Below are 26463 nucleotides of genomic sequence, written 5' to 3'. Positions count from 1 at the left end.
TTGTATGGCAGCTAGTGCTGAGGCACAAACATGTACATTTTCAAGCCTGCAAACTGTGACACTTTAAAATAACGTGAAAAAATACTTTTGTGCAATATGACAACCCTAGTTGACTATCTGTGCAGTATAGTACAGTGGATTGTGTACATAGCCTTTATTGATGTAAACCAGCTCCTTTACCTTCTTGTGATTTTATGCTTTTATGCTTTTTCTAAAATGTGTTTTTTTTTTCCTTCCCTTTCCTAACACCAGGGGAGCCACCCCTCCTAAATTTCGTTGTTTGGTACCTGTACTGTATTCCTGTACTTGTATTCCATTCAAATGGAATGTGTGATTACTGTAATAACCTAGAATCGGTGCAGCATGTATTACTGGAGTGTGAGGATTATGAGGAGCAGAGAGCCCCCCCCCCAATTTTGTTTATTTCTTTCATGTTAAGTTTTCCCTGTCAAATATACCGTCCAAACACAGTCCGGTAGGTGGCGGTAATGCGCCTCAAGTTGGTCGCAAACTGCCATTCAAACTGAGAAGAAGAAGAAGAAGATCTTGCGCACATCGTCATCACTATCGTCATTCCAAAATGGCGCTGCGTCTGGTGTGTGTGTCTGCGCTGCGGACGGGGACAGGTCTAGCGGTCAGGACATTTGGCACAGCAGGTGAGATTTAGTTTTGAGACAATAACATTCTGTTTCTGTAGTGTTTAACTGAACATGATGGATGATCTGGGTCTGGTTGTGTCGCTGGCGGCTACCGCTACATGTCCATCCCTGACCAGACGGTCTGCAGGGTTAGGTCTACGGCTGTCATCCTGTCCCTCTATGTCCTGACCAGACAGTCTGCAGGGTTAGGTCTACGGCTGTCATCCTGTCCCTCTATGCCCTGACCAGACAGTCTGCAGGGCAGGAGGCTACAGCTACATGTCCATCCCTGACCAGACGGTCTGCAGGGTTAGGTCTACGGCTGTCATCCTGTCCCTCTATGTCCTGACCAGACAGTCTGCAGGGTTAGGTCTACGGCTGTCATCCTGTCCCTCTATGTCCTGACCAGACAGTCTGCAGGGTTAGGTCTACGGCTGTCATCCTGTCCCTCTATGCCCTGACCAGACAGTCTGCAGGGTTAGGTCTACGGCTGTCATCCTGTCCCTCTATGCCCTGACCAGACAGTCTGCAGGGTTAGGTCTACGGCTGTCATCCTGTCCCTCTATGCCCTGACCAGACAGTCTGCAGGGTTAGGTCTACGGCTGTCATCCTGTCCCTCTATGCCCTGACCAGACAGTCTGCAGGGTTAGGTCTACGGCTGTCATCCTGTCCCTCTATGTCCTGACCAGACAGTCTGCAGGGTTAGGTCTACGGCTGTCATCCTGTCCCTCTATGCCCTGACCAGACAGTCTGCAGGGTTAGGTCTACGGCTGTCATCCTGTCCCTCTATGCCCTGACCAGACAGTCTGCAGGGTTAGGTCTACGGCTGTCATCCTGTCCCTCTATGCCCTGACCAGACAGTCTGCAGGGTTAGGTCTACGGCTGTCATCCTGTCCCTCTATGCCCTGACCAGACAGTCTGCAGGGTTAGGTCTACGGCTGTCATCCTGTCCCTCTATGTCCTGACCAGACAGTCTGCAGGGTTAGGTCTACGGCTGTCATCCTGTCCCTCTATGCCCTGACCAGACAGTCTGCAGGGCAGGAGGCTACAGCTACATGTCCATCCCTGATCAGACAGTCTGCAGGGCAGAGGGCTACAGCTGTCATCCTGTCCCTCTTCTCCAACCTCCCACGGGTCCTTGAAATCATTGAAAGTGTGTGAATAAAAAAAATCAAGGTCTTAAAAGTTTTTGAAAATAGACGTGGGTCATTGAAAGTGCTCTGAATATGCAACACTCCTCTGAATATGCAACACTCCTCTGAATATGCAACACTCCTCTGAATATGCAACACTCCTCTGAATATGCAACACTCCTCTGAATATGCAACACTCCTCTGAATATGCAACACTCCTCTAGTCTCTGGACCTCCCTGGCCCCCAGGTCTCTAGTCTCTGGACCTCCCTGGCCCCCAGGTCTCTAGTCTCTGGACCTCCCTGGCCCCCAGGTCTCTAGTCTCTGGACCTCCCTGGCCCCCAGGTCTCTAGTCTCTGGACCTCCCTGGCCCCCAGGTCTCTAGTCTCTGGACCTCCCTGGCCCCCAGGTCTGTGGCAGCTCGTCATTGTGTCCATCCATCCACATCATGGTGTCGTCTTGTTATTCTAACTTGCTGTTTGAATGTTTATTATCACAGCAGTCTTACGTCGCCGGGCAGCTCCACTGGGCCCCATGCCTAACCAGGACATAGACCATGAGAACCTGGAGGCGTTAGAGAAATACCGCAGCTACACCCGCTACCTCAGGAGGGCGGAGGAGGCCAGGAACCAGCCTGCCTGGTGGAGGACATACAGACAGTACCAGGACCTGGAGGAACCTGACCATGGTAGGAACCCTGACCCTGACCCTGACCTTGACCATGACCATGGTATGACCCCTGACCCTAACCCAGACCATGGTATGACCCCTGACCATGACCCTGACCATGGTATGACCCCTGACCATGTTATGTTTATTTTTTATTTTTTATAATGCGCCTCCCATCCAACTTTTACATCGGCCCGGGGCGCAGCCCGGGTAAAGGAACAGATAAAGACAAAGACAAGGAACACAGAAAGCAAACAGACACAGACGACTTAAACGTAAATCTCAGGCATACAATTCACAACAAATAGGGAGTAGACTTGGGGAATATCATTTAGGAAGAGGTGGGTTTTTAACTTGGCTCTAAAGGAGTCCAGAGTGGGGGCAAACTTGATGGCAGAAGGGAGCGCGTTCCACAGGGTCGGTGCTATCACCGCAAAGGCACGGTCACCGGTCACCCTTCCTCTTGAGGTACGTGGGACCCTCAGGCTGAGTTGGGCGTCGGACATGAGCCTGGGTCTGGGCCTTGAGGAGGTAGACTGGTCCAGGATGTCCTTGATGTAGGGTGGGGCGAGACTGTTGAGAGCTTTAAAGACAAAGGTGCAGATTTTGAACTTCACTCTCTTCTTCACTGGGAGCCAGTGCCATGACCCTGACCCTGACCATGGTAGGAACCCTGACCCTAACCCTGACCATGGTATGACCCCTGACAGGAACCCTGACCCTAACCCTGACCCTAACACTAACCCTGACCCTAACCATGGTAGGAACCCTGACCCTAACACTAACCCTAACCCTGGTAGGAACCCTGACCCTAACACTAACCCTGACCCTAACCCTGGTAGGAACCCTGACCCTAACCCTGGTAGGAACCCTGACCCTAACCCTGGTAGGAACCCTGACCCTAACACTAACCCTGACCCTAACCATGGTAGGAACCCTGACCCTAACACTAACCCTGACCCTAACCATGGTAGGAACCCTGACCCTAACACTAACCCTGACCCTAACCCTAACCATGGTAGGAACCCTGACCCTAACACTAACCCTGACCCTAACCCTGGTAGGAACCCTGACCCTAACACTAACCCTGACCCTAACCCTAACCATGGTAGGAACCCTGACCCTAACACTAACCCTGACCATAACCATGGTAGGAACCCTGACCCTAACACTAACCCTGACCCTAACCCTAACCATGGTAGGAACCCTGACCATGACCATGGTAGGAACCCTAATCCTGACCATGGTAGGAACCCTGACCATGACCATGGTATGAACTCTGACCCTAACCCTGAACCCTAACCCTGGTATGAACCCTGACCCTGACCCTGACCCTAACCCTAACCATGGTATGAACCCTGACCCTAACCCTGACCATGGTACGAATTCATGGTCATTTGACCAACTTCAGCAATGCTTCTGACAACACGTCTGTCTGCCCCAGCACAGAGGTACTATAGTAGCCTGCTCCTCTCTGTCTGACTGCCCCAGCACAGAGGTACTATAGTAGCCTGCTCCTCTCTGTCTGACTGCCCCAGCACAGAGGTACTATAGTAGCCTGCTCCTCTCTGTCTGTCTGCCCCAGCACAGAGGTACTATAGTAGCCTGCTCCTCTCTGTCTGACTGCCCCAGCACAGAGGTACTATAGTAGCCTGCTCCTCTCTGTCTGACTGCCCCAGCACAGAGGTACTATAGTAGCCTGCTCCTATCTGTCTGAGGGGTTGCTGGTTCAAGATGTTCTAGGCTACTAAATGAATATACTAGGCAAACAAAACAAACCCCTCCTAAAGACCTCTTCATCCCCACAACTCCATGTACAGTTCAGGGCTTAAAGTTCTCCGGCACGGTGCCGGATTTCCGGCGTGGGGGAATTTTGAGCAAAGAAAATTAAAATAAATCACATGCTATTTGTAAGTGTAATTTAAAGAGTCATCTTCAGCAAAGAGACAGTTCCGCCTACCAATGGTATCACATTGCTCAAGCCAACTAACGACTTCTAGCCAATCGGAGGCAGAGTAGTGGGGCGGGCATTAAGAAGTTTGAATGAGTGTAATGTTAGCTTGTAGAGACGTTCGCTTTTAGCAGCCCGCTATCTCGCTAACTTTAGTAAGAGTCTATTTTTTTTTTATGATTAATAGTTTTTTATTATTTTCAATTAACAGACAATGAACAAACATCCATTACACGTAACAGTTGACATTGAACAATACATTAAAAAGACAAAAAATAGACACAACAAAACATAAAGGTGATGTACAGCAATGTAAACCTACAGCATTGTCTAACAATCATACTTATAGCAGTTTACTTTCACTTTTTACATTTGGGATATTATTTATAATTAAATTAAATAAATAAAAATAAATAAAAATGTTGCTATTTACATGAGCTGGAGTTGCCATTATTTCTCAATATATGCGTGATACTGCCCCCATTTCAAGCGGTATTCCTCCACCTTATCTAGCAGCCTATATGATAATTGTTCTAGGGCTGCCAGCTGCCCAAGAGAAATGTGCCACAGAGACGGTGCTGGTGCTGTTGAGGCCTTCCACTCTTTAACTAATAGTTTCCGTCCTAGCATTAACGCTGTCTGGATCCAATTGGCGAGTGGTGGAGTCACCTCACTTAATGCTGTGGGGTCACCCAAAATAAAAAGACTGGGGGTGAACGGAATGTCAAGGCCGACAATTTTTTCCAGATAACCATGGATGGCTAGCCAAAACTCCTGGGTTTTTGGACATCCCCAAAGCATATGCACTAGAGTACTATTCCTGTCCCTACACCTCCAGCACTCCGAACTGTCGACCAGACCCACTCTATGTAGCCTTGATGGTGTCCAGTAGATTCTGTTAATAATCTTGAATTGGATCAGTCTCGTTCGGAGTTCCCTTGACATTTTTTTCCCATTCTTGAGAATTCTTCCCCATTCTGCCTCTGTAAATGATACATTTAAGTCTATTTCCCATGTTAGTTTAAGCGACCATATGTTTGGGTCTGAGGCCACTAGGATCCTCGAATAGTAAGCAGAGGCTTCATGACCTAGTCCAAAGATGTTCAGAAACCATTCAAGTGTATCACCACTAGGTGGGGCAGTTGTGGGGGAGCCAAATGTTTGCACCATTAAGTGTCTTAGCTGTAAATACTTCCAGAATTGATTGTGTGGTAAATCAAATTCCCTTCTAAGAGCCTCAAAAGATTTTAGCGTTCCATCCTGGTATAGGTCTCCTAGAACTTCGATACCTTTTTGAAACCAGGGCTTCCAAAAGAAGGGCGATTTATCTATACACAGCTTGGGATTCAGCCAGATCCCAGCAGACTGGTGAAGATAGGGGTCAAATTTAAAGATGTAAGCAACTCTCTTCCAAACCCATTGTATATGGGATACAATAGGGTGCGATCGATTCTCTTGGGCTAGTCTGGCCGTAATACAGCACCTGAGTGCCAGAGGGGTGCAGATTGCACTTTCAATATGGAACCACGGGGGGGCTCTCTCTGGAGGCAGAGTCCAGTGTGCCATGTGCCTGAGAGTGAAAGCATAATGGTAATATAACAGGTTAGGAACACCAAGACCTCCTCGGTCTACAGGCCTCTGCAGTTTCCGCAGGCTCATTCTAGGACGTTTGTTGTTCCATAAGAATTTATTACAAATTTGATCAAATTGTTTAAAGTAGTGTAGTGGGATTCGGACTGGGAGAGCTTGTAACAGGTAGTTAAATTTAGGAACACAGGTCATCTTTATTATATTTACTTTGCCCCACATGGAGAGAAATAGTGGAGACCACCGCTCTACATCTGCCCGCAGTTTATCCAATAGGGGGACAAAGTTTATTTTAACTAAATCAGCCAGTGAGGGGGGGAATGTTAGGCCAAGATATCTAATGCCTTTCTTCGGCCAAGAAAAGGTGCCTGCTTGAAAAAGGGATTTGGGACAATATGGCGAAAGAGGAAGAGCCTCCGACTTTGTCCAGTTCACTTTATAACCTGAAATAGATGAGAACTTGTCAATGATTCTAAATAGGGAGGAAAGAGAGCGTTCTGGATCTGAGACAAATAAAAGAATGTCATCCGCATATAGCATCAGTTTATGACATCTATCACCGATTTGAATGCCTGGAAACGTGGGTTCTCTCCGGATAGCCATTGCTAACGGTTCGAGAGCAACAGCGAAGAGCAGAGGGGAGAGGGGGTCCCCCTGTCTCGTACCCCTACCCAGCTCAAAGGGAGATGACATAATGCCATTGGTAAGCACTGATGCCGTAGGGTTAGTATATATAAGACTAATCCACTCTATAAACTTCTTGCTGAAACCAAAGCATTCCAGGGCGGAGAGCAAGTATTGCCACTCCACCCTATCGAACGCCTTCTCAGCGTCCAACGAGATGGCGGCCATGGGAGAGGCATTGTCCCGAGTGGCCCACATAATATCAACAAATCTCCTAACATTGTCTGCAGAGGAACGGGAGCGTATAAAACCGACCTGGTCGGGGTGAATCAGAGAGGTTATCACCTTGTCAAGGCGGTTAGCCAGAATTTTTGATAATATCTTACTATCGCAGGAGGTTAAACTGATAGGTCTGAAATTCTTACAATCTAAAGGGTCCTTCCCTTCCTTCAAAATAAGGGTAATAATGGCCTCCGATAGAGTAGGAGGAAGTTTTCCCTTTTCCAGGGCTTCGTTATAGGTGTTTAGTAGTAATGGAGCAAGTTCTTTGGAGTAGGCCTTGTAGAACTCGGCCGTAAAGCCATCTACACCTGGCGCTTTACTTGAAGGTAGGTGCTTAATAACGTCAACTATCTCCTCAATAGTAATATGTGAGTCAAGACTCTCGAGCTGGTCCTCAGATAACGACGGAAGATTGAGAGTTGATAAAAAAGAAGTGATGTCTGTTTTGTTCACCTTTGACTCAGAGGTGTAAAGGTTTACATAGAAGTCACGGAATGCACAATTTATTTCTTTGGGGTCATAAAGAAGATGCCCATTGCCCCCCCTAATGGCTGGAATAGTGCTCCGTGCTTCTCTTTGTTTAATATATCTGGCGAGTAGTCTACCGGCCTTATCTCCCTCCTCAAAATATTTTTGTCTAGCTCGAAAGAGACAGAATTCAGCCTTTTTGGTCATAATTGAATTAAACTCAAATTTTTGTTTAGTCAACCTGGTAAGATTGACAGATGATGTATTTTTTTTAAACTCTGACTCTGCGGCTTTGATCTGTTTCTCTAGTTCCTGTAGTTTAGCATAGTGTTCCTTCTTTTTAAATGAAGAATGTTGAATTATATGACCTCTCGAAACAGCTTTCAAGGCTTCCCAGGCTATCCCTGCAGATGGGGCTGTTGGTAAATGTGTTTCTGTATAGAGCTCGATTTGTGATCTAAGTGATTCCTTAAAAGTCTCATCCAGTAAAAGACTAGAATTTAGTCTCCATCTAGTCGACCTATTCTGCCTATTAACGGACAGTATATGGAGAAATATTGGACTATGATCCGACAAGATTATATTGCCGATGTCACTCGATGCTACAGCGGACAACAATGACTGAGAAACCAGAAAGAAGTCTATCCTAGAGAAAGAACGGTGGGGGGAAGAGAAGAATGTATAATCGCTTGAAGACGGGTTTTGTAGCCGCCAGACGTCCACCAGGCCAGACGCCCTGGACAAATCTTTGAGCACCATATGCGCTCTAGAAGTGCGGGTTAATGAAGAGCTATGATCCAACACCGGGTCCATTACTTCATTAAAATCGCCACCCATAATAATGGGATAGTCTCCCATATCATTCAATTTCTTTTCAAGTAGTCCAAAAAATGCAGGGTCATCTATATTTGGGCCGTACACATTTGCTAGTATAATATAGTTACCCTGAATCTCACATAGCATCAGTAGAATTCTCCCTGCCTTATCCGTACTCTCTCTTAGACATTTGAATTGTAGAGTCTAGTAAGATTTTTTTTTAGTAAGAGTCTATTAAAATGGAAGCCAAGTTTCTTAAACCTGGCGAAGACACAGCTATACTAGAACAAGGAGTAAGGAATAAATGGCGCTGAGCATAGATAGAGGAGAGTAGTGGCGGGAAGCCTTATGGGACGTGGTGCCTCAAACTGAGGGAGCTGGGTGCTTGTTTCTGTACGCCGTGCTCAAAGAAACTCGTCTACGGCAGTAGTGGGAAGAAGGTTATTGCTCGACATGCCTCAGATCCCGGTCACCAAGCTTCGGTTCGAGCGCTTGCTCATACAACAACCTTGCCGGGAGCGACGGCTACAGGTACCACTTAGGGATGGGACGATTATCGTGTTTATCGTTAATCGCGATAAAAACACCCGCGATAACTTTATCGTGGAGAATTTTAATTAGTTGAATAATCGTCATAATCGTTTTTTTTTTAATTATTATTATTTTTAAATGACTGGACTTTTTAAATAGGCACTACATTTTATAAACACTGCTTTGTCTGTCTGTTTTTATTGTATGTATTAATGTATGTGACCTATGTGTGTTTTTTTGGGGGGGGGGTTAATATTTCACAGTGTTTCACAGAGACATGTACACAACAGGACATAACAACAACAACTAGTATCCGTGGGGGAGGTTATTGTCCCATTAATAGTAGAAAACTAGTTTTGCACTTTGTTATGCAGTACATTGTCCATAAACAGAAAATGTTTAAAAACAAAACAAAAACAAAAAAACAGGGGGGGGGGGGAGGAGGCCATGTCACATATCAGAAATAAACAGAAAAGAAAATGACACAACAAATGCCATACTATATGGGGGGGATCACCCCCATCGGAGACAGCATCCATGTCTTACAGTCCTAAACACAGCGGCAGCACAACACCAGCACAGTAAATAATATTGTGACCCATACATTGTAGATCTGTTACACATTAGTCTTGTGTACTTTCTTGAGTGTAATCCACCAAACCTTTCATTACAATGGCAGCCAGGCTGGTACCAATATAATCTAAGAACGGAGACCAAATCTTATAGAATGTCTTTATCTTAAACTTAGACCTATATGTCAGATATTCCATAGGAATCATATCAAAAATTACCTTGTGCCATCCAGCTATTGTAGGCGGTTTGCAGTCTATCCATTTCAGCAATATATTTTTCCTTGCACAAAAAGTGAGGATACACAGAAGTCTTTTGGAATGCATACTTTTAAGTTGTTTGTCTGGGAACCCAAACAATAGACACATGGGGTCCTTATCCAATGTAACATCTAGAATTAGATGAATTTTATCCACTATACCTTTCCAGTAATCATCTATATATCTACAAGTCCAAACACAATGAACAAAGCTCCCAACCTCGGTAATACACTTTGTACACATTTCCGATTTGTTATGATCCATTTTATGTCTAAGTTGGGGAGTAATCTGCAAACGTTGTAGTAGTCTAAATTGCGTTTCCTTCGTCCTATTACAGATTGAGATGTCGTTTGCCGATTGCCATATTAGTGACCAAGTTGCTTCATCAGTATTAATGTTCAGGTCATTATTCCAGTCTTTGGGCGTAAATGCAGGTTTGCCTTTATCATATTTCGAAAGTGCTCTATACCCAAGCCCCAGAATGCCTCTCGTCTTTCCAGCAGAGACTATCTCCTCCAGCGGAGAGGGTTGGTGACAGAGGCCAGTGTCTTTTTGGCTATTTAAAAAACTTCGTATCTGAAGGTATCTGAAAAACTCATTTCGTGGTAGGTCATATTTCTTACATAATTGGTCAAATGAAAGTAGTATTTCCGTATCATATAAATGTCCGATAGTAACCATCCCTTTGCTGTCCCACCGCTTGAAACCCCTATCCGTGGCACCAGGGGAGAAGTCTATGTTGCCCCAAACTGGCGAGAGGGAGGATGTCATAATCGTATGTTATAAATAAATAGTAATATAATTGAGATTTCTCACATTTGCACTTTAACCTATCTTGAAGCTTTCAAGTCTCTAAGCCACAAGGCTAGCACTCAGTTTGATGACAGAAAAGTGTCAGTGTTCAAGTTTTGTTTGACAGTATTTTTTTCCTTTATTTATGCAGTGATACCTTATAATTTATCATTACCTTATTTAAGATTTTATTAAAGATTTTTATTTTTGTCAAGATGTTTTTAAAATGATGTTAATGTTATTAACATGATTCAATAAAAATACAACAAAATCTAAGTTAAAGTGATTACAGTGTGTTTTATTGGCATTCTAAAAAAAAGTTTTTTTTTTTTTTTTTTTTTTTTAAATTCTCGCGATAATATCGTGGATCGCGATTATTTTGCCCACGATAATCGTGACATGACCTTTTCTAATCGTCCCACCCCTAGTACCACTTCATCTTCAATGACCGACCGTGTTTGCGAGCAAAAGATCCGAGTGTGCGCGTTTATAGCTGAGCATGATCTGTCTTTCACAATGGCTCAGCCACTCGTCGATTTGTGCAAGAAGCTACCAGAAGACAGAAATGCACTGACAAAGCTGTCCGTTTCCAATCAGCACGCCAGCTATTTAAACACACATGGCCTTTGTCCCGGAATTTAAAAAACGGCTGTGTGAAAAGCTTAAAAAAAGCAACGTTTTCAATGAATATCGACGAAGCTACTAGTCTTAACATGGACAAAATCCTCAATGTCCTTGTTCGTTTTTTTGATGATGATCTGGCCAAAGTAACAACACAACACCTAGCCAGCAGGAAAGTAAACATCGCCAACTCGTCAGCCCTCATGCAGGAGCTCAAAGATATCCTGGAGTCCAATGGTCTTGACTGGTCACTAGTCATCAGTATTCTACTTGATGTAGATCTATTGATCTATTGTTACAGTGATAGTGGCTTAATAAGTGATGCAATCAGTTTGGCCTTAAGTGATTTAATCAGTTTGTTCTTTTAAAGACATCTAAATATATTATTTTATTTTGTATTGAGTATAAAACAGTATTAATGCATTTTAACATTGAGAGATATATTTTGTATTGACTATAAAATAGTATTAATGCATTTAAACATTGAGACAAGAATCTGTCTTCTGTACCCGCTCTCCCAATATCTCAAACTGTGACCCCCCTCCCCAAGTTTCAGGCACAGGATTTTTTCCCACTTTAAGCCCTGACAGTTTCTCTACTGTAAAAAAAAAGAAGGGGAAAAAAGTAATTATTCCTCCTTCTAGCATTGTGGCCCCTGGTCCTATAGCACAGCCCTTGTTTTTCTTATGATGATGATGATGATGATGATGATGATGATGATGGATAGATGATTCACTTACTTAGACAAATATACTTTGGATAAAGGTGTCTGCTAAATGTCTCAAATGTAAATGTGAAATGGGATCTTCTTCCCCTGCCCATCCTATTGCTACGTTGAGATTGCTATGCAGACATTTCTGTAGCTTATGACAGCATCATGTATACAGAGGACGTTGTCATGTCTCTCTATCTGATGAGCAGCCTGTATCCGCTAGGAAGCGGCTGTGGCTCAGGAGGTAGAGGCTGGCGGAGGTAGAGGCTGGTGGAGGTAGAGGCTATGGCTCAGGAGGTAGAGGCTGGTGAAGGTAGAGGCTGTGGCTCAGGAGGTAGAGGCTGGTGGAGGTAGAGGCTGGTGGAGGTAGAGGCTGTGGCTCAGGAGGTAGAGGCTGGTGGAGGTAGAGGCTGTGGCTCAGGAGGTAGAGGCTGGTGAATGTAGAGGCTGTGACTCAGGAGGTAGAGGCTGGTGGAGGTTAGGGATGGACGGTTTCCAATTATTGAAACCGAAAAACCGTCAAAGACTAAAACCGGGGTTTTCCGGTTAACCGAAAAAAAAATAATAAAAAAATAAAAAAAAATAAGGAAGAGCGCCAATTTCAAATAATTGAGCCCTACTGCTACAATACACTCATGTCGAACACCATTAAAACACCGTAAGCACAGTCGCAACACATTTAGGCTACTGAGTTTCACAAATATAAGTGGAAAGGCAGACTTTTGTAAGCTACACCATACATGAAAACACATGAACACTTAACACACCAGCTCCGCTGATCCAGGGTGCACGCCTGCACGGAAGATCATCTCTTGGAACAGCGTCTTCATTGAATGAACTGCTTTCTCAATATCTTGGTTCTTAGACAAAGTTTCAGCTGCTGCTCAATGTATTTAAATATTTGAATACTGCTCAATAATCACTGAAATATTAGACTTAGAATTATGCAGTGAACATACTTAAAGCTTTTCATAAAAACCACATGCCGCGAGACTGACTCGTCCTGAACTGTCGTAAGTCAATCAACAAAGAATGCCCCATCAAAATAAAAGTGCCCATGGTAGAGCTGTCAAAATAGAGCTTTCAAAATAAATGTACTAATACAGATAGAGATAAATACAGAACTACCTTTGCGTCACTAAGTGACCGCGTATCTTCTGAGACATGCGTTCTGTCATCACTTTCAGTAGCGCCTTCACACACAGTGGCGCTGTGCACAAACACTCTTGATCCGTATATTGTTTTATTATATTGTGGTTTAGTAAATACTGCACTTGGAGTTACATTCAATGCATGATTTGTGCTATAGAACATAAATAAAGTTTGATTGATTGATATCAAATCAAATCACATTTTATTTCTATAGTGCATTTCTCACAAAAGTGACCCAATGCGCTTTACAGAGAGCAGCGAAAATGATCTTATTAAATGTAAGCGAGTAATTGTAAAAAAACCTTTCCTATCTACCAATAACTGAAGGCAACTATCTTTCCCGTAGAGTGATTCGTTACCCTTAAATATAATCCCAATTAGATATTAATCCTCAGTTATTCTTCACAACTGACCAAACCTCTCACTCATTGCGCGGCAGATTCAGACTGTATCAGTTATTTTCACACACGACAAACATGTTCCAGTTTTATTCTTATTCTATTTTATTCTTCTAAAAAAAAAAGAAGAAAAAAAAGAAATCCGGTTTCAGACGGTTTTGATAAAAAACCGTTTCTATTTTTATAAACCCCGGTTTTCGATATAACCGAAAAACCGTCCATCCCTAGTGGAGGTAGAGGCTGTGTCTCAGGAGGTAGAGGCTGTGTCTCAGGAGGTAGAGGCTGTGTCTCAGGAGGTAGAAGCTGTTGGAGGTAGAGGCTGTGTCTCAGGAGGTAGAGGCTGTGTCTCAGGAGGTAGAGGCTGTGTCTCAGGAGGTAGAGGCTGTGCCTCAGGAGGTAGAGGCTGTGCCTCAGGAGGTAGAGGCTGTGCCTCAGGAGGTAGAGGCTGGTGGAGGTAGAGGCTGGTGGAGGTAGAGGCTGGTGGAGGTAGACGCTGTGGAAGTAGAGGAGGTGTCTAACTGTGTGTGTGTGTGTGTGTGTGTGTGTTGTAGGGGCTGAGCGGGTGAACATCGGACTGCCACATTACCGTCCCTCTAGGATGAAGGAGGCGCGGGAGAGGAAGAGGCTGGTCAAGGAGAACAGAAGCAGCGTGGAGCTGGAGAGAGCTACCCGTCTGAGGACCTGTGAGTCCCTCTGGTCTAACCCTGGTCCTAACCCTGGTCCTAACCCTGGTCCTAACCCTGGTCCTAGCAGAGATTATTTTTCTTGCGATGACTGATGGACAGATGATTCACTTACTAAAGCCCGGTACACACATAGGGCTTTCACACCGGCAAAGAACCGTGCCGGTTCGCATTCGGAAACCTCCGAACGTTGGCGCTGTCTGGCGAACGACGTTCGGAGATTCCCAAACGCGAACGCGAACCGGCACGGTTCTTTGCCGGTGTGAAAGCCTTAACAGCGTTATAATACTATAATAATACTGTAAAAAGATATAAATGTATAAATAAATTATATAATCTTCATTTAATTATTTTGTTATTTAAAGGCAATATTAAAAGGATGGGTTCACGCGAGATTTCTGGCGTGGGGAACGAGACTAGAGAGTCTGGAGTCTGTCGTAACGATAATCTTTATGTCTGTGGGGTGCTGAAATGGGAAAATCGGCGCACACCACACACAATACGATCAAGGTTGATAAAACCTTTAATTAACCTTTTTTAATTGAAAATGTTTATTGTTTTATCTTGTTTTTAATTGTAGCACTTTGAGATTCTTTATGTAAAGTGCTTTACAAATAAAATGTATTATTATTATTATGGGTCATTGAAAGTGCTTGAATTCCCCTCTCTCTCTCTCAAAAAAAAAAAGTGCTTAACTTAACACAGTAACTTTACACATATTTCACAATATATAGTTTTGCTGTGCTGTGGTTGAGAAGGCAAGAGACCATCTAGTGTTCACACATTCAAGCCTCTATTTTAATTGTTGTCTGTGAGCGGATAGTTCCTATTATATCAATTCTCATCTAGATCTGTCTCAAACTATGCCGTGTTGGGTCCTTGAATTTGAGGGAATTGAGTCTTGAAAGTCCTTGAAAAGTGCTTGAATTTGATGTTTCAGAAGGTGTGGGAACCCTGTAAAAAACAAACCAACCATTAGTATTGTTAGAAGTGTTGTGTGTTTCCCTCTCCAGTCAGGATCCCTCTGGGCCGCGTGCAGGCTGTCTGGGAGGAGACCTGCGGGCCTCACCAGGTCCAGAAGCTGGCCGACCACTACGCCGTGTACAGGGATCTGTTCCCCATGGCCTACTTCGTACCGCGCGTCCCCCTACTCATCCACTATGGCCAGGAGAACAGCGCACAGGTGCATTATGGGAATCCCCTGACTCCGACACAGGTGAGAGAGACAACCGGGAGGGGTGATTTCCTGCTGCTGTGTTTTGACGGCGTGGTCCAGTCTGATGACAACCCCCCCTAACACTAGAACAGCCATGGTGGGGTCATTAACACTAGAACAGCCATGGTGGGGTCATTAACACTAGAACAGCCATGGGTGGCAGTGTTTCCTCCAGGATTTTTCACATTAGTGGCGGAGCGGTTATCTTTCGGGTGCACGCGCTTTAAAACTGGCGCTCAAAACAAAGACGTAGTTTCACCAAAAACTAGAGGGTGGCAACAATTATTAGGGAATATTGCACTACGGTCATATGTTTAGGTGCACGCACCGGAAAGGGAATTAGATAGACTACTGTTCTAATGTTTACACCTGCATTCGCCCTGCTCAGGACTTGTTTAATTATTGTCATTTCGCAGAGTCATTTCATTAACGCAAATGAACAAATGGAATATTGTTCTTATTTATAATTAAACAACGTGATGCAGTCAAGCAGACAAATCCAGCAAAGAGGAAGGCTCACACGGACATCGGCAAATAACGCCACCCGGGAATCTGTATACGGACATCGGCAAATAACGCCACCCGGGAATCTGTATACGGACATCGGCAAATAACGCCACCCGGGAATCTGTATACGGACATCGGCAAATAACGCCACCCGGGAATCTGAATAGCCTACGGACATGTCGTCAAAGAACAGAACTGGTAATTAACAGAACTGGTATAAGAACATGAACCAGAGAACAGCAGTAAATGCAATAACCCACAGTCGTCGCTGATGATGTTGCATTTTCGATTAGGATACGTATGGGATTAAAGGCACCGGCGTGTGTCCCGCTAAATTCGGACCAATCACAAAACTGTTTTGAAAGCGCGTCGCCTCGTGCCGCGCGCCCGTTGAGTCTCGATTGCAGTGTGAACACAAACGACGAGGTTAATTGCAACATTGTAACATATTGTAAATAACTACGCCCTAAATTGTAACGAAATGTTGGTCTGGAAGCGGCCTAAATCTAGCTTCAATCTGCTTTTTTTCTGTTCTCCGGTCATAATAACTCGCTGCCTTTTTGTGCAGTCTGAATCAATTAGTGGCGGAGGAAATTCTTTCGTGGCGGCCCGCCACAAATAAATGCATAGAGGAAACACTGGGTGGGTCATTAACACTAGAACAGCCATGGTGGAGTCATTAAAACACTAGAACAGCCATGGTGGGGTCATTAACACTAGAACAGCCATGGGTGGGGTCATTAACACTAGAACAGCCAAGGGTGGGGTCATTAACACTAGAACAACCATGGTGGGGTCATTAACACTAGAACAGTCATGGGTGGGGTCATTAACACTAGAACAGCCAAGGGTGGGGTCATTAACACTAGAACAGCCATGGGTGGGGTCATTAACACTAGAACAGCCAAGGGTGGGGTCATTAACACTAGAACAGCCAAGGGTGGGGTCATTAACACTAGAACAGCCATGGGTGGGGTCATTAACACTAGAACAGCCAAGGGTGGGGTCATTAACACTAGAACAGCCAAGGGTGGGGTCATTAACACTAGAACAGCCATGGGTGGGGTCATTAACACTAGAACAGCCATGGGTGGGGTCAATAACACTAGAACAGCCATGGGTGGGGTCATTAACACTAGAACAGCCATGGGTGGGGTCATTAACACTAGAACAGCCATGGTGGGGTCATTAACACTAGAACAGCCATGGTGGGGTCATTAACACTAGAACAACCATGGTGGGGTCATTAACACTAGAACAGCCATGGGTGGGGTCATTAACACTAGAACAGCCAAGGGTGGGGTCATTAACACTAGAACAGCCAAGGGTGGGGTCATTAACACTAGAACAGCCATGGGTGGGGTCATTAACACTAGAACAACCATGGTGGGGTCATTAACACTAGAACAGCCATGGTGGGGTCATTAACACTAGAACAGCCATGGGTGGGGTCATTAACACTAGAACAGCCAAGGGTGGGGTCATTAACACTAGAACAGCCATGGGTGGGGTCATTAACACTAGAACAGCCATGGGTGGGGTCATTAACACTAGAACAGCCATGGGTGGGGTCATTAACACTAGAACAGCCATGGGTGGGGTCATTTACACTAGAACAGCCATGGGCGGGGTCATTAACACTAGAACAGCCATGGGTGGGGTCATTAACACTTGAACAGCCATGGGTGGGGTCATTAACACTAGAACAGCCATGGTGGGGTCATTAACACTAGAACAGCCATGGGTGGGGTCATTAACACTAGAACAGCCATGGGTGGGTCATTAACACTAGAACAGCCATGGGTGGGGTCATTAACACTAGAACAGCCATGGGTGGGTCATTAACACTAGAACAGCCATGGTGGGGGTCATTAACACTAGAACAGCCATGGTGGGGTCATTAACACTAGAACAGCCATGGTGTGGTCATTAACACTAGAACAGCCATTGGTTGGGTTATTAACACTAGAACAGCCATGGGTGGGGTCATTAACACTAGAACAGCCATGGGTGGGGTCATTAACACTAGAACAGCCATGGGTGGGGTCATTTGACATTGAGTAAAATAATTGTTTATATCTTTGCACTCGATCAAATTTCAGGACCCTCCTTTCATGACTTTTCCTAGTTATGTGCGTTCTACCACCCAGTATCCTTACCTCAGGATAAGCTAGTATAAATCTATTTGGATGTTTTTCTGTGTAGGAGGCAGGCTAATTTACAGGATGGTCGTTGTGTATAAGTAGCAGCTTCCCATTGTAAAGACTATGGTGACCATTTGACCCCCGAGGCGGCTCTTACAGTAGGTGAAAAAGGCACAGCTGTTCTAGTGCTAGCCCCTTCCTTTAGACCTTACTTCAGTGGTTTCAGTGGAAATCAGAGCTATGGGGGCTCCACCTTTATTGGAGGGGTGGGGGGGTCGTCACATCTGTCTAGAGGTCGTCTTTTTAGCTCTCTGAATGCAACTTTGTAAGATGGCGTCTCTGATCTGTCTTTTTAACCTGTTCTTCCCTTCTTCCATTTGTTGTCCTCTCTGCTCCTGTTCCTCTGTTCCCCTCCCTCTGTTCTCTTCTCTTCCTCCTCCCTCTGTTCTCCTCTCCTCCTGCTGTCTCTCCTCTTCTCTCCTCCTCCCTCTGTTCTCCTCCTCCCTCTCTCCTCTCCTCCTGGGTGTATCAGGCAGCTGAGGCTCCTCAGGTCAGCTTCGAGGCAGAGGAGGGCTCACTGTGGACGCTGCTGCTCACTAACCCAGGTGAGCCTCTCTGGCAGACAGCAGTGGCAGTTGCACTGTACGTCCACAGGGGTGCGCTGTCTCACAAGAATGAATGAATGAATGAAAGAAAGAAAGAACGAATGAACGTGTGTGTGGTGGCCGTTGGTGATACAAGACAATACAACTACAAGCGCCGTACGTCAATAAAGACTTTCTGTTTCAGACGAGCATCTGCTGGACAGCGAGGGGGAGTATGTCCACTGGCTGGTGTGAGTATAGCTGATGAAGATGTACTTCTGTTATTTCAGTTTCATGTTTATTGTTACAGCCGTTATGTGTGTTTGTTATGCGTTAAGTGACTATGGGGTGTATTAATTAAGTGACTATATCGTATATTAATTAGGTGACTACAGTATATGTGACAGTCTAATGCTTTGGTCCTCATGTCGGGATCTGATGTAATGATCTAACTTTTCTTTCGAAAAATTTCAACACATTTCCGCGTCGTTGAAAATCAATGACACATCGCTAGTCGACTAACACAGCTTGTTTTGTGAGCCTGCTAACAATGTAAAGTAGTGTTGTAGTTAACTAGGTAGCAGTGGGGATTACTCACCCAATCCATTGCGTTGCAGTATTTTAGGCTTGACTAGCGAGTTTGTGTTGTGATTCTCAACAACGTTGAAATGTAGTTCCGTGTTTCAAAACAAAAGTCTGAACATGTTTGATCGGTTGGCGACATGTGGACCAGATGATCAGACTGGGTCACATATTAATTCTCTCCTGTTGACTGGTCCAGGGGGAACATCCCTGGTGGTGAGGTGAGCTCAGGCGAGGAGCTCTGTCACTACCTCTCTCCGTTCCCAGCCAAGGGCACGGGCCTCCAGCGCATGGTCTACATCCTGTTCAGACAGGAAGGACCCGTCGACTTCCAGAAAGACATCAAACCGTTGCCATGGTGAGCCACAGGAGATACGCTAGTCTTTTGTTTTGTTACCGTGCCATTCTTCAGCTGTTAGACACACAGAAACACGTCTGCAGACAGACGCTTAGTTTCACTCACACATGGGGTTTAGTTAAGCAATATCACTGGAGTGCTGTTATATCAGCACGCCTGTGATTCGGTCGTAGACAATCCGTGCTGTGATTCAGAACAACAGCACGACCTCGAGTGTGATATTGCTTTTATACAACAGTTCTACAGCAATAAGCGACAACAGATTATGATTTGTTTGTTTATTTAATCATTTATTTTGGCTCCACCAACAAAAAATTGTCCCGCAACTGAACTGTTGCCTAGTAACCTGAACACAAACATCCGCAGGCGAGCTACTTTGTATCGTGTACATTTATCTGTACATTCAGTGAAATATGACTCGGTTGACAGTCGCTTTGGTGGTGAATGTGTGAATGCGATTCAGACGAGTTGACAGATACATTGATCAGATACATTGCTCCATCGTTTCCTGTTCTCGGTGGATGGTCTCCAGTAACTTTTTAGTGAGCTTTCAGACGTTATATTTGAAAATATATCCATCTTTGTTTGAAACCAACACACTGATAGATAATCTGATAGATAACGACCATTAATGTAGTCTAATTAACGGTCATTTAATAGAACACCTGTGCGGCGGAGTGATGCATATAGTTAAAAGTCCTGTTATACTGTATATCGGCACTCATGGAATGCCTCTTGTCCAATCAAATTACTTGGTCGGAACTAACTGTTGTATAAATATCCTATATCTGTGACTGTTGTCACAATGACTATCTCTCTCTCTCGGCCGGTGGCAATTAAACTGTCTAATGGCAATCTTGACTGTACGCTAGCTGGCTAACAACAAAGAACATGGCGTTAGCTAGACAGCTGCTCTGCACGTTAAGCACATCACAACATGCTGATGACACACATAACTACTAGGGGTGCAACGGTTCTCGGTTTTTTTACGGACGGTACGGTTTGCGTTCCACGGCTCAATTCACTAGTGAACCGTGACGGTTTTCGGTTTTCGTTTTTTTTTTTACCTTTATTTTACCAGGAAGTCACATTGAGATTAAAACCTCTTTTACAAGAGAGACCTGGCCAAGACAGGGTCAAAATAGTAGCTTAAAAAAACAGTTCAGATAACAAGACAGGACATAAGACAGTGGCAACAATACAATAGACAAACAATGGTAGGGGTATTTACAAGGTGATTAAAACATTGAGAAGTCTAACCAAAGCAGGTACAGCGAGCGGTGACCACATCCTTTAATCTACGCTTTAAGATACTTATGGAAATAAGGGCCTCTAATTTAAAAGTAGTCTGTAGGTCATTCCAAGACCAAGGGCCATAATAAGACAAGCTTGCCCTTCCAACATTGTTCATGATAAGTGGCACCTTGTATTGTAGCCATCTACGAGACCTGAGACCCGAGCCACTCGGTATAGGGATGAACTTCAGGCCCAGATAATTCGGTAAGAAGCCAGAGATGATTTTAAACACAAGAGTGTACCAGTGTTGGAGCCTTCTGACAGAAAGAGATGGCCATCCAACCAGACTATACAGTGTACAGTGATGGGTCCTGAAGGCACTATTGGTGATGTATCTTAGAACCGAATGATACAGGGGGTCTAGCTTGGATAAAGTGGACAGAGAAGCAAACCTATATACTGTATCACCATAATCCAATTGTGAAAGGAAAAGGGCGGAGACAAGACGTTTTCTGGAAGCCAAGGAAAAGCAAGATTTAAATCTATACAGGAAGCCCACTGTACGCTTAAGCTTTATGGCGAGAAGATCAATTTGGCCGCGTTCGTAAATTAGCTCTGAGAGCGCCGGAGCGTCCACGTGAATGCCTCGAACGCGGCCTTTGGTCAGAGGTCGAGTTGGTCTGGAACGTTTGTTTCTGAACCGAACCGTACCGAAAACCGTGACCCAAAATACCGAACCGTACCGAACCGTGGGCCAACTGAACCGTTGCACCCCTAATAACTACACAACTACACCTCGTTCCAAATTATTATGCAAATTATATTTTTCTCAGATTTTCCTAAATAGTCGATGCAAATGACAATCAGTATAATTTTCAAGTCATCAACCGTTAATTCAAATTTTATTGAACAAACCTCCCAATGATAACAGTATTTTTTTATTTTTATAAAAAACTAAAAATGCACTGTTCCAAATTATTATGCACAACAGAGTTTCAAAACATTTTATCGGTGGTAAAGAACTAAAAATGGTAATTTGATGAATTTAGGGTTAGGAGGTCATATTAGGAGGTCATATTTACTCTAATCAAAAGCTATTTCAAACAAAAACATCTTAACAGGTCAAGTTACATGTTAACATAGGACCCCTTCTTTGATATCACCTTCACAATTATTGCATCCATTGAACTTGTGAGTTTTTGGACAGTTTCTGCTTGAATTTCTTTGCAGGATGCCAGAATAGCCTCCCAGAGCTGCTGTTTTGATGTGAACTGCCTCCCACCCTCATATATATGTTGCTTGAGGATGCTCCAAAGGTTCTCAATAGGGTTGAGGTCAGGGGAAGATGGGGGCCACACCATGAGTTTCTCTCCTTTTATGCCTATAGCAGCCAATGACACAGAGGTATTCTTTGCAGCATGACATGGTGCATTGTCATGCATGAAGATGATTTTGCTACGGAAGGCACGGTTCTTCTTTTTGTACCACGGAAGAAAGTGGTCAGTCAGAAACTCTACATACTTTGCCGAGGTCATTTTCACACCTTCAGGGACCTTAAAAGGGCCTACCAGCTCTCTCCCCATGATTCCGGCCCAAAACATGACTCCGCCACCTCCTTGCTGACGTCGCAGCCTTGTTGGGACATGGTGGCCATCCACCAACCATCCACTACTCCATCCATCTGGACCATCCAGGGTTGCACGGCACTCATCAGTAAACAAGACTGTTTGGAAATTAGTCTTCATGTATTTCTGAGCCCACTGTCATGCTGCAAAGAATACCTCTGTGTCATTGGCTGCTATAGGCATAAAAGGAGAGAAACTCATGGTGTGGCCCCCATTTTCCCCTGACCTCAAACCTATTGAGAACCTTTGGAGCATCCTCAAGCAAAATATATATGAGGGTGGGAGGCAGTTCACATCAAAACAGCAGCTCTGGGAGGCTATTCTGGCATCCTGCAAAGAAATTCAAGCAGAAACTGTCCAAAAACTCACAAGTTCAATGGATGCAAGAATTGTGAAGGTGATATCAAAGAAGGGGTCCTATGTTAACATGTAACTTGACCTGTTAAGATGTTTTTGTTTGAAATAGCTTTTGATTTCAGTAAATATGACCTCCTAATATGACCTCCTAACCCTAAATTCATCAAATTACCATTTTTAGTTCTTTACAACCTATAAAATGTTTTGAAACTCTGTTGTGCATAATAATTTGGAACAGTGCATTTTGAGTTTTTTTATTTAAAAAAAAAAAATACTGTTATCATTGGGAGGTTTGTTCAATAACATTTGAATTATACTCTAACGGTTGATGACTTGAAAATTATACTGATTGTCATTTGCATCGACTATTTAGGAAAATCTGAGAAAAATATAATTTGCATAATAATTTGGAACGAGGTGTAGATGACACACAGTCCCTTTTTTATTGATGAGGATACATGGATACCGGATAAAAATACATTTTATGATAATAAAGAGGCATGGATTACTTCATAGGTCGCTGTGTTATGACATTATCTGGGTCACATAACAGTGAAACAATTGTATTGTTAATCGCAGTTATTTCTGAGACAATTCATTGTACAGCAAAATTTGGAATTGTTACAGGCCTAACTCTCATGTGCTCCCCCCGCCCCCCTCTCTCTCTCATGTCCTCCCCCCTCCGCCCTCTCTCTCTCTCTCATGTCCTCCCCCCGCCCCCCTCTCTCTCATGTGCTCCCCCCGCCCCCCTCTCTCTCATGTCCTCCCCCCGCCCCCTTCTCTCTCATGTCCTCCCCCCGCCCCCTTCTCTCTCATGTCCTCCCCCCGCCCCCTTCTCTCTCATGTCCTCCCCCCGCCCCCTCTCTCTCATGTCCTCCCCCCTCTCTCTCATGTGCTCCCCCCACCCCCCTCTCTCTCATGTCCTCCCCCCGCCTCCCTCTCTCTCATGTCCTCCCCCCGCCCCCATCTCTCTCATGTCCTCCCCCCGCCCCCCTCTCTCATGTCCTCCCCCCGCCCCCCTCTCTCTCATGTCCTCCCCCCGCCCCCCTCTCTCTCATGTCCTCCCCCCGCCCCCCTCTCTCTCATGTCCTCCCCCCGCCCCCCTCTCTCTCATGTCCTCCCCCCGCCCCCCTCTCTCTCATGTCCTCCCCCCGCCCCCCTCTCTCTCATGTCCTCCCCCCGCCCCCCTCTCTCTCATGTCCTCCCCCCTCTCTCTCATGTCCTCCCCCCGCCCCCCTCTCTCTCATGTCCTCCCCCCACCCCCCTCTCCCTCTCATGTGCTCCCCCCACCCCCCTCTCATGTGCTCCCCCCGCCCCCCTCCCTCTCATGTGCTCCCCCCGCCCCCCTCTCTCTCATGTCCTCCCCCCACCCCCCCCTCTCTCTCATGTCCTCCCCCCGCCCCCCCCTCTCTCTCATGTCCTCCCCCCACCCCCCCCTCTCTCTCATGTCCTCCCCCGCCCCCCTCTCTCTCATGTGCTCCCCCCTCCCCCCTCTCTCTCTCTCATGTGCTCCCCCCGCCCCCCTCCCTCTCATGTGCTCCCCCCGCCCCCCTCTCTCTCATGTCCTCCCCCCACCCCCCCCTCTCTCTCATGTCCTCCCCCCTCTCTCTCTCATGTGCTCCCCCCGCCCCAGCCATTCCCTGGCCCAGCGGACATTTAGCACAGTGGAGTTCTACAGGAGCCACCAGGACCGTCTGACCCCAGCAGGCCTGGCCTTCTACCAGACTCAGTGGGACGAGTCAGTCACCAGAACCTTCCACAGCACGCTGAGTACGTACCACACACACACAGCATGCTGATGTGTGGTTGTGACTAACTTTAAAGAGGGTTCAGATGTGTGTTTAGGGGGGGGGGAAACGTTATCCGTTCTCCTTTCCAGGGAAGTTCCTAAACAGCAGATGTTCACCGTCCTTGTCTCCACCCTGTCCCCCCCCCCCTCCCTCCAGACATGAAGGAGCCGGTGTTTGAGGTGGAGTGGGACCCTGTGTACCACCCCCCCCAGGTGAAATACCCCCACGGCCAGCCCCTGCGCTACCTGGACAGGTACAGAGAGGGGAAGGAGCACAGCTTCGGAATCTACTGACCCTGCCTCACACACACACACAGGCCAGTGACATCACTGGGTGATATAATAATGTATGTTAATATAATAAAGCTTTTATACTAAAGTCAGTGTTGTCTGGTCCATAGTGTCTCTGGTCAGAAGTGTTTTACACAAAACAAAATAAAGGGAGTGATGGGGAACAAACACAAAACATGTTTACCTCAAAATAAGTCATCCACGTTAATCGTGCTAGGCTAACTAGCTAGCATGCTGGTTAGTGAGTTGGACGGTGAATGGAAGGTTGTGAGTTCAAATTCCACCTGAAAGACCACCACTAAACTAGATAGCTACATGGACATTGGGAATTCAGTTGAAGTGATTCTGCATGCAGGGTCATCAACATGTAAACTGAGGGGTAAATGTGTTTTAACATGCAAATAGATCCCATATGTCAACAAAAACAAACAATACAGTAAAATAACTCCTTATTTCGTTGGTTATGAAGAGGTACAAATAAGCGATTCTTTAAGAAAATACAGTATTTTGTAGTTTTTGTCTGAGAAATAAATAAAATAATATTTTTCTGTCAATTTGTCTGCAATCTAATTTTGTTATATATATATATATATATTTTTAAAATGGTGTCGTGAGTTGAGTGCACCGTTACATCCCTATCATATATACATTCAAGAGCTTTGGTAAAAAAATCACAATATTTTCAGTCTCTACCTACATAACTCTACATTGTTCTATATTTATTTTTACAAATAATGATTTGGATTAAAGAATAAGTCATTGATGCGCTTCGATAAAACATTTAAGCCACATTTGTAAGGTTTTTCATTTGCCCCCCATGTCAACATTACTTTCTTGCCATTTGACTAGACTAGGTCCAGACTAGACCAGATCCTGACTAGACCAGGTCCAGACTAGACTAGGTCCAGACTAGACCAGATCCAGACTAGACCAGGTCCAGACTAGACTAGGTCCAGACTAGACTAGATCCAGACTAGACCAGATCCAGACTAGACTAGGTCCAGACTAGACCAGATCCAGACTAGACCAGGTCCTGACTAGACTAGATCCAGACTAGACCAGGTCCTGACTAGACTAGATCCAGACTAGACCAGGTCCTGACTAGACTAGATCCAGACTAGACCAGATCCAGACTAGACCAGATCCAGACTAGACCAGATCCAGACTAGACCAGATCCAGACTAGACCAGATCCAGACTAGACCAGATCCAGACTAGACCAGATCCAGACTAGACCAGGTCCAGACTAGACTAGATCCTGACTAGACCAGATCCAGACTAGACCAGGTCCTGACTAGACTAGATCCAGACTAGACTAGGTCCTGACTAGACTAGATCCAGACTAGACCAGATCCAGACTAGACTAGATCCAGACTAGACCAGATCCAGACTAGACTAGACCAGATCCAGACTAGACTAGGTCCAGACTAGACTAGACCAGGTCCTGACTAGACTAGATCCTGACTAGACTAGATCCAGACTAGACCAGATCCAGACTAGACTAGGTCCAGACTAGACCAGATCCAGACTAGACCAGATCCAGACTAGACTAGGTCCAGACTAGACCAGGTCCTGACTAGACCAGGTCCTGACTAGACTAGGTCCAGACTAGACCAGATCCTGACTAGACCAGATCCTGACTAGACTAGGTCCAGACTAGACTAGGTCCAGACTAGACTAGGTCCAGACTAGACCAGATCCAGACTAGACCAGATCCAGACTAGACTAGATCCAGACTAGACCAGATCCAGACTAGACCAGGTCCTGACTAGACCCGGTCCTGACTAGACTAGGTCCAGACTAGACCAGGTCCTGACTAGACCAGGTCCTGACTAGACCAGGTCCTGACTAGACCAGATCCTGACTAGACTAGGTCCAGACTAGACCAG

General features: G+C 45.3%; 1 protein-coding gene across 2 annotated transcripts; it reads left to right on the top strand.

The window, feature by feature from the left end:
- Positions 1 to 580: 580 nt before the first annotated feature.
- On the top strand, positions 581 to 24596 carry mrpl38 (mitochondrial ribosomal protein L38; the record flags this gene model as incomplete). Of its 2 annotated transcripts, none has more annotated exons than XM_080542596.1 (9): positions 581 to 656; positions 2270 to 2458; positions 13755 to 13886; positions 14900 to 15102; positions 18286 to 18358; positions 18543 to 18588; positions 19119 to 19277; positions 24129 to 24265; positions 24442 to 24596. In XM_080542596.1, the coding sequence occupies 9 exons, from the start codon at positions 581 to 583 to the stop codon at positions 24576 to 24578; spliced, it is 1152 nt and encodes a 383-aa protein (XP_080398722.1). In that variant the 3' UTR covers positions 24579 to 24596. The 2 variants fall into 2 exon arrangements, with proteins under 2 accessions (XP_080398722.1, XP_080398723.1); XM_080542597.1 differs by lacking the exon at positions 581 to 656 and adding an exon at positions 2137 to 2179.
- Positions 24597 to 26463: the final 1867 nt, after the last annotated feature.

Source organism: Nansenia antarctica (assembly GCF_963989245.1).
Source record: "Nansenia antarctica genome assembly, chromosome: 11".
In the NCBI taxonomy this organism is placed as follows: domain Eukaryota; kingdom Metazoa; phylum Chordata; class Actinopteri; order Argentiniformes; family Microstomatidae; genus Nansenia; species Nansenia antarctica.
Note: the sequence above shows the minus strand (reverse complement) of the source record. Positions and strands in the feature narration are given on the sequence as shown.